Source organism: Halichoeres trimaculatus, unplaced genomic scaffold, assembly GCF_033239565.1.
Source record: "Halichoeres trimaculatus isolate MK-OKI-2021-1 unplaced genomic scaffold, fHalTri1.1 fHalTri1_scaffold_20, whole genome shotgun sequence".
Taxonomy (NCBI): Eukaryota; Metazoa; Chordata; class Actinopteri; order Labriformes; family Labridae; genus Halichoeres; species Halichoeres trimaculatus.
The window spans coordinates 25,976,290-25,984,279 of NW_027437198.1; the positions used below are offsets into that span (position 1 = coordinate 25,976,290).

The 7,990-nt window shown below is 37.8% G+C and overlaps 1 protein-coding gene across 2 annotated transcripts in view; it reads right to left on the reverse strand.

The window, feature by feature from the left end:
* Nucleotides 1-7,924, reverse strand: part of stat3 (signal transducer and activator of transcription 3 (acute-phase response factor)) — a 14,352-nt gene extending 6,428 nt beyond the window's left edge. Inside the window, exons 1-14 of one of the 2 annotated variants that reach the window (XM_074695938.1) lie at nucleotides 7,694-7,924; nucleotides 4,575-4,723; nucleotides 3,954-4,197; nucleotides 3,774-3,866; nucleotides 2,720-2,801; nucleotides 2,530-2,630; nucleotides 2,268-2,419; nucleotides 2,013-2,171; nucleotides 1,839-1,931; nucleotides 1,669-1,728; nucleotides 1,510-1,539; nucleotides 1,326-1,419; nucleotides 1,191-1,238; nucleotides 995-1,078 (exon numbers count right to left, since the gene is read on the reverse strand). In XM_074695938.1, coding sequence (XP_074552039.1) covers nucleotides 995-1,078; nucleotides 1,191-1,238; nucleotides 1,326-1,419; nucleotides 1,510-1,539; nucleotides 1,669-1,728; nucleotides 1,839-1,931; nucleotides 2,013-2,171; nucleotides 2,268-2,419; nucleotides 2,530-2,630; nucleotides 2,720-2,801; nucleotides 3,774-3,866; nucleotides 3,954-4,197; nucleotides 4,575-4,702 — 1,368 coding nt within the window. In that variant the 5' untranslated portion in view covers nucleotides 4,703-4,723; nucleotides 7,694-7,924. The remainder of the gene's footprint in view (nucleotides 1-994; nucleotides 1,079-1,190; nucleotides 1,239-1,325; nucleotides 1,420-1,509; nucleotides 1,540-1,668; nucleotides 1,729-1,838; nucleotides 1,932-2,012; nucleotides 2,172-2,267; nucleotides 2,420-2,529; nucleotides 2,631-2,719; nucleotides 2,802-3,773; nucleotides 3,867-3,953; nucleotides 4,198-4,574; nucleotides 4,724-7,693) is intronic. The other variant, XM_074695937.1, reaches the window with a different exon arrangement.
* Between the last annotated feature and the right edge of the window lie 66 nt (nucleotides 7,925-7,990).

Consider the following 7,990-nt stretch of genomic DNA (forward strand, 5'->3'; position numbering starts at 1 on the left):
ATGCAAAAATAAAAAAAATAGAATTTAATGAATTTGCAAAAATTTCAAAATTTTTGAAAGAATACTTGAATTTAAACATACATATATAGTGTCACTTGGCTCACCATTTTCTTTGTTGTTTGCTTATGTTTTGCTACATATCAATCATGTTTATCAAGCAGGCATGTTATCAGTTAAGTAAATCCATCCTCACAGAATTAAAATCAGTATTTTCTTCCAGATTAATCTTTTTGTAGATGTAGTTATCTTCCCAGGGCTGTAAAACCTGAGGTTAGCCACAGGTGCATGGAAAGTTGGTGGGCTGTTGATGTTGTAGGAGGTGAAGTAGAGCGGTGGCAGGCTTTATTGACAGATGGGATGAAGATTTAGTTCAACTAAATGTTAACGCAGGATTTTATTTAGAGTCAGTGTTTTAATAATATATTTTTAAAGCTACAAGGAGCCACTGCGGAGGAGTCAAAGAGCCGTAGGTTGCAGACTTTTGGTTTAGAATAAAAATCAGACATATATAAGACAACTGCTGTTTTCTAAATAACACACCACTAACGTAGAGAAGCTCAAACCTCAGGGGGCAGCTTGGTGAGATCTGAGTCAGCGTCAAACCCCCTGTAGGTGTAAGCTATGAGGTGTGATGGAGGATACAGGAAGTCCAAACACATTCAAATATCCTTAAAATTAACTAAATAAAAGCAGAGAGTTTACTCTCCAGAGATTTATGGTATCGTACTTCCACCAGGAGGGGATAAAGATCTGATTTGAGCTTTAATATCAGGCTGTATCAACTCAACCATCAGTGGGTCAGGTGGATGGATCGGCTGGTGGGAGGTTTATCTTTCCGTAACTTTCACGTAGAAGCTGTAAAGGTGTCAAGTCTGCAAAGGCGGAAGACTTTGCTAATGACTCATTTGTCTGCTGACATGTTTTTGAGTGTCAAGAAATGACACCGGCCGACAAAAACGCTCCTAAAATTACCATACAGAGACTCGATACTGACCTCCAGGTCGATTTTCAAGCCTTGGTGATAGACTTCTGTCTCAAAGGTGATTAGATGGAGCTCCTCTGTGACGATCAGAGAGGCCTACGGGAAGCAGGAGATAAAAACCACTCAAACTTAACATATTCAACAGCGTGTAAGAATCTTTCCTTACAGATAAACACAGGTTTGAACAAACTCCAGAGATAAAACTTACGTCACTGTTGGTCCGGCCACCGTTTCCACACCTCTGCTCTCTCAGAGTCTGAAACAAACATTTGTTTTTCACGTCTTTATCTGTTTTCCCATCCCTACAGTCATTTCTCTTCATATCATCACATCTTTAACTCACCAAGTGTTTAAACTCTGCTGAAAGGCTGCCGTTGTTGGACTCCTCCATATTCATAACTTTTGTGTTGGTACCGAGGATGTTAAACTTTCGTGACCTGAGAAAATGAAGAAACACTTGAAGGTGAGACCTTTTTTTCTGATAGTTAACAAGTAACGTCTAAAATAAAGTGTTGTTGAAGTCTTACCCTCGAATTGCTGCCACATCTCCAGATTCTCTGAAAAACAAAGACTCAAAGTCAGAACAGCTGCTCAATCTTTAATAAAAACCTTTTAACGCATCATTTTAATCAGTTTTTGTTTTATTCTATTGTACTTTTGGCTTTGAAATCACTCTGAACTCTTACTTGTCGATGCAAACTTTAATTTTCAGCTGATAGTTGAGTTCAGGAAACTTCACCAGCAACCTGAAAAACATAAGAGATGAGATTTCAACAAAGCTGTTTCAGAAATCTTGAAGATAAATCTGTTATTATGTTTAAACTGTATGTTTCCTGCCTTCACGGCGTCATCCTACCTGACTTTATTTGTGAACTGGACTCCGGTCTTGATGACCAGTGGTCTGTCTGGGTGCATGGGCATGCAGGGCTGCCTCTCCACCACAAACGCACTAAAAGACAAAAGTAGATTAATTTCTTTCTTGCATCTCCAGGAATCTCTTCTCTAAAAAGACATAGGAAACAAGCAGTACCTCTTCATCAGGTTCCTGAACAAGTCCACAATCTTCTCCTCCAGGACAGGCCGGTGCTGGATGATGGGGTCTCCTTTGTAGGACACCTTCTGCTGGAGCTCCTCCAGCTTCTTGATCTGCTGACGGATCTGCAGCTGTGACTCCGCCAAGGACGTGATCCTGGTTAGAAAACAAGTCATGTCAGGTTTTTATAAGCTGCAGAATAAGTTAAGAATAAACTTGACTGATCGTCACTTAAATAACAGCCCTGGTTACCATGTTTCGAGGCGGTCCAAGCAGATGTTTGGTGGACCTCCGATGCAGGCGATTTGCTGCCTTCTCTTCCAGTCTGCTAATTCTTCATCTGTCAGGTTCTTCTGCACATAATCCATGGCGTTAAGCAGGCCTCCCATCTCCGTCACAATTTGCTAAAAGATAAAAGCATGGCACACATTAAACTTCTGCTGCAGTTGAGGATTTCAACAGAAAGTTAAAACACATCCATGAGGTGTTAATGATGTTAAAAATGGACGCTCACCCTTCTGAGCTGGTCCAGGGCGCTCAGCATCTGCTCCAGCTGCTGCATCTTCTGCCTGGTGGCAGCTGCTTGGCTGTTTCCGTTAAGATCCTGGGACAACTCTGCACAGAGGGTGAACGTAAAACAGGTCAAAAATCAAACCAGGGACTAAAATCATCCTGAAGAATCAAAAATATAAGTTTGCTCCTACCTCCTTGGCTTTTCAGTGTCTTGTAATTGAAGTCAAAGTCATCCTGCAGGTTCTCGAGCATTTTCATCTTCTGTTCCATGTCCTATAGAAAAAGACAATAATATACCAAAGACATTTTTACATGCTTTTTAAATTTTTATTTATTTATTTATATCTATTTATTTTGATTTTTATTTATTAATATATAGTAAACATTTTTATTAATTTATATTTATGTATTTCTATTTTTTATTTTTATTGTTTATATTAATTAAGTTTGATTTATATTTATTAATATATTTAACATTTTTATTTATATATATATTTTTTATTTATTCATTTATATAGTTTTTAACATTTTTATTTGTTTAATTATTTATCTATTTTCATTTTAACTGATATTTAAGTGCAAAATTTATATGACCACTAAAAGACATTTTCTTGGACATTTTCACAGTAAACCCTGCCCCTCTAAACCTCCCTATATTTCCATTGCATTGAAAAAATAAAAAAAAATAAAAAACACCCACTCACCTTTTATTTATTTATGTATTTATATTTGTATTTTTTTATCTATCTATCTATGTAAATATCAACCATTTATTAATTTATTTGTTTATAGAAGTTTGTGTTTTCTTTTTTTTTTTTTTTAAATATTTTAGTTTTTTATTAGTTTTTTTCCATTAATTGTAAAACATCTCACAGTTCAATTTTTTTAAAAATATTTGTAAAGTGCATCCTGCATAAGGTACAAAGTTGATAAAGTGATATGCATAAGTAACAAACATGAGTAACATATGAACCTGTACAACAGTATAAACAAAACAAACACAACCAGCCCATGTAAAAAAATGTGTAATTAAAAAAATAAATAAAAATACGAATAAAATAGCATGAAACTAGAAATATTTTTAGATATAGAACGCATACTATCATTAAAAAAAAGGGAAAAAAATATGATTAGAAAATATTCATCTAGATAAGATATTTTAGTGAATTTAACTTCTGGCCAAACCTTTTTTTAATAAAAATATAAAATAAATAGATAAATACCGGCGATGTGTTGGAAACTCACCTGAACTCGTTTCCTGATGTCTTGAAGGTTGTGCTCCAGCATCTGCTGCTTCTCTGTCACGACCGTCCCAGAGGGATGAGCTGCCTGGCCGTCCTGCAGGAAACAGTCACAGGATTGAGCTGAAACACGTCTTCACTGGAAATTTACTCTAACAGATAAACAACAGCATCGTCGCTCTACCTGTGCAGCTGTGGTTGCCGTCTGCAGCAATCTTTGCTCCTCCCACAGACAACGGGCAACAATGCGGGCGATATCCATTGGTTTCTCCAGATACTTGCTCTGCAGATGCTGTTTGATCCTGCGCAGGTTGTGCTGGTAGAGAACATTGTTCTCCTGGAGGAAACGGCTGTACTGCTGATCTATTTCCCCCAGGAGGTTGTGGAACACCAACGTGGCGTGAGACTCTTTATTGGCAGCGTAAGCCCTTAGGAAGATAATTAGGATGTGATTACTCTGAAGTGAAAAAACTGAAACTTAAAAACATCTCAATCCACGACTACAGAGAGTAAACACACTGTGTGTCCTTTTAGAGATGTCACTGTTATCATCAGGAGGAAGAACAAGGAAGTGTGAAGGAGTATTTTTCAAGCAGGGTTTCCCAGTAATTATGTCATGAGTCAGGAAGACAGTACAACAAGGAAGAGTTTGAAAACAAATAATGAAACACAATGAGCGTGCACAGAAAGATGTTTGCAAGTCATGCTGAGTGGCCGACGGCTAATCATGAAACACAACAAGCCTCTTCCGCAGGAAACACAAATGTTTTCGAAGTGGAAGTCCAGGAATTCAGTCCTGTCTTACCAGTCCTGACTCTCGATCCAGGGCGCCAGGAACTGTCGTAGCTCCATCGGGAAGCTGTCACTGTACAAGTGATAGAGCTGCTCCAGGTACCTGGTTTCCAGCTGCTGTAACTGGTTCCATTGAGCCATTCTGACACACGCCTCCTACACCTACAGAAGAAGAGGATAGTAAAGTTAAGTTTTATAAAGCAGAAGAAATCTATCAAGGCTCATAAATCAGAACCACTCTCTGAGGTCTTACACGTGTCTTACACTCACTGAACAGAAACTGCTTCAAGTCCCTTTTCTTCAAAAAAGAAGACAGCCCCAAAGGAGGTCTACTACTCAGCAAAGTCGCTTCCTGTTCAGTGAAATACAACGCCTACGCTGAGAAATGTAGGGTAACATGAACAGCTGTTTGTTCAGTTAGCAAACTGCACTGAATGATCTTTGGCCACGGTTTCGCCCAGAGCCAGAGACAATGAAACCGCACTTCCCTTTTCTACCTTCTCAACAGCCGACGCTGCCAGAGCTGATCTGTACTGAAACTTCAAACGTGCGCTTCCACATAAACGTATTCCTGTTTTGGAGAGCAGCCATTCAGATATAATCCATAAGATCCATATGTTAACCTCCACTAGCCCTCTCCTCTTACCAGCAGCGAGCTCCTCTCCTCCCCTGGGGGTTTCAGACTGTACTCTAACAATAACCAGACACTCAGGGAAGCCAGCAGAAAGCTGCGTCCTCCTTTCAGATTAAATTACCCACTAATGACGCCGTTTTCTGTCTCTTATGTAACTTTTGAAAACTTGTGCATTAAAAGTCCAAAGTCTGAGACGTCTGTGACTGGCTGGGGAGTCAAACTGTGCACTTGCCAGAATTCAATAGAAGAAGTTCACTCCCAGGTCTGATGCAGAGTAAGTGATGAGTCACTGTGTGTTTGATTAAGAGCCAAACATTTTGTTTCTGTCAATGGAGTTAATATGTTTCAGGCTCAGGTTGAAATTTGATAAACAGAATGTAAAAAACACTGCTGTGATAAATTTGGCTTCTATGATCCAAGGCCAAAGTCGTTTCTTTTTTTTCTTCTTTTTTTTTATCAAAGTCTTTTTTATTTTATTTTGTGTGTTATTACAGAGAGAACAACATAAGCAACAACAAACAAATAGGACAGTCGGGGACCAAAAAACCCCCCAAAAAACGTGCCCCTGTCCTAATCCCCCCTCCCACAATACAGGGTCATCAATATTCTGCCGGGCAATCAAAAAAATAAATAAAATAAAATAAAATAAAAATATAAAAAAGGAAAAAAATAAATAAAATAATGATAATAATAATAATTGTTATAATAATAATAATAATAATAATAATAATAATAATAATAATAATAATAATACAAAATAAAAGTTAATAAATTAAGAAATAAATATATTTTCCATGCATATGTTTACACACAAATATACCTAGCACACTCTTAAACACACATGTACATAAATGCATTCACACAAAAATAAAAAGATAAATAAATAATCAAATAAATAAAATAAAGGGGGATGACATAACAAGGGGTTACAAAGTCATATTGGTAGCTGCCATGTTTTCAACATATGATAGAAACGGTTGCCAAGTTACAAAAAATTACTTTGTACAACCTCTAATCGTATATCTAATTTTTTCTAGGTGGACAAGACACACAACCTCCTCTATCCACTGGCCATATTCTGGGGGTGTGGGGGAAAGTCATTTCCTAAAGATTTCTCTGAAGCTGTTTTTAACAACTCAAATTAGCCCTGTAAAAATAAACGAGCTGCAAGAGAATAACATTATTTCTGGGATTTCTTCATCAGCTGAATCAGGGGACATGAACCAACTGATAAATAAGTCCCTCGAAAGTCTGACTAGCTTTAGTCAAATCAATGTTTTTCTCTTACTAATACACAAACAGGGGGGATTTTCAAACACATAATATGACATGAAGTGTAAGTTCCCATGACCAAACTTCCTGTTAAAACGAAAGAGGTGCATCTGCTGCACGCCTTGAGCGTCTGAGGATGTGAAAACAACCCGGAGGGTTACATCAAAGACGAGACAGGTAAATGTCAATAATGTGAGATGAGTGATTGGTACTTTCTGTAGTAAACAGGATCTCAAAGTGAAATTGTGTTTTTATTTTTCTCCCAAACAAATTAGGACAGGACAGAAGAGAGACAACCAAGACTGCGATCGTGTCTCTTCACATATCAGATAAAATAGGATAAACTCCAATAAACATTTTTCAACATGTGGCCTAGGTAGGGATGGGTACCGATGCCTGGTACCTGGAAATTGGTATCGGTACTAATTTTTGGTACTTTTCTGGAAGTGAATGTGGTAATAAATATTTATTTGTTTGACAATAAAATTTTAAAATTTTTTAATTTAACATATTTATTTCTCCTTATTTAAACTTGCAATGCTTTGTTCGTGTCTATTATGGAAAATTGCCCACTCTTCCACTCTATCACAGTCACAAGGATGCATTTAGGTACCTAAACATGGTACCATTTGATTTTATGTGTTTTTGTCTTTGATTTTGTGTCATAATTCCTCAATACCACAAATAGAAAACAGTATGCCTCTAAATCCTTATCCAACAAAGCCCAGCAGGGTTACAAACGTGTTCAGCTGCAGATGGGATGGGGATGCAGATGAAGATGGGCGTGACAAGTGCAGTCAAGTACACAATGGTCTAAATTTCCAAATATGCTACCAAGTCCGGTTTGAGCAAATAAAAGTCCCAATCAATGCAATCTGACTCTATATTAATCGTAATTCTGCATTACTATCGATCAAACGAGTAAAAATTTTAAAAAAAGAAATTTGCAAAACTGTGTCTGGGTGAAACAACGACAAAGCGAGCTCAGCAGAACCAATAACAATCAATACAAATCGAGATTCACATTGCTGCCATGGCAGGTTTCCCAGCTTTGTAAAGTTGTGACGTGCAGCTGTTCTTCTGTTAAAAAACGACTATAAAATACAAATGTAGTCTCGATTGACTTAAGTGTCCCATACTGTCACATCACTGACCTGAATCCCACCTCAGGTCCAGCTAGAGTTACATAAATGTGAAGAGCAGAAGTCGTGATATGATCTTCTTACCTTGCTCGGTGTCACTCCCTGTGAAAGTTGCTCCTTAAAAACACGTAAAGAGTTTAAAAACACCGACAGCAGCGCTCTCTAACCACTTCAGGTGAATTTTAAAAACACTAAAGCGGTTTTCAGCACACAAACACGCGTCCTAACTCTTTTTCTTCCTTCTCTGATGTTCGTGCACTTTTCCTCACACCAACACTCTGCAGTTTTTCCAGCCACACTAACTCTGCTCACAAATTCACTGACACCTCCGCGAGCCAATGTTCGTGGATGACTGAGCCTCAACCAATCAGAATGCAGGTC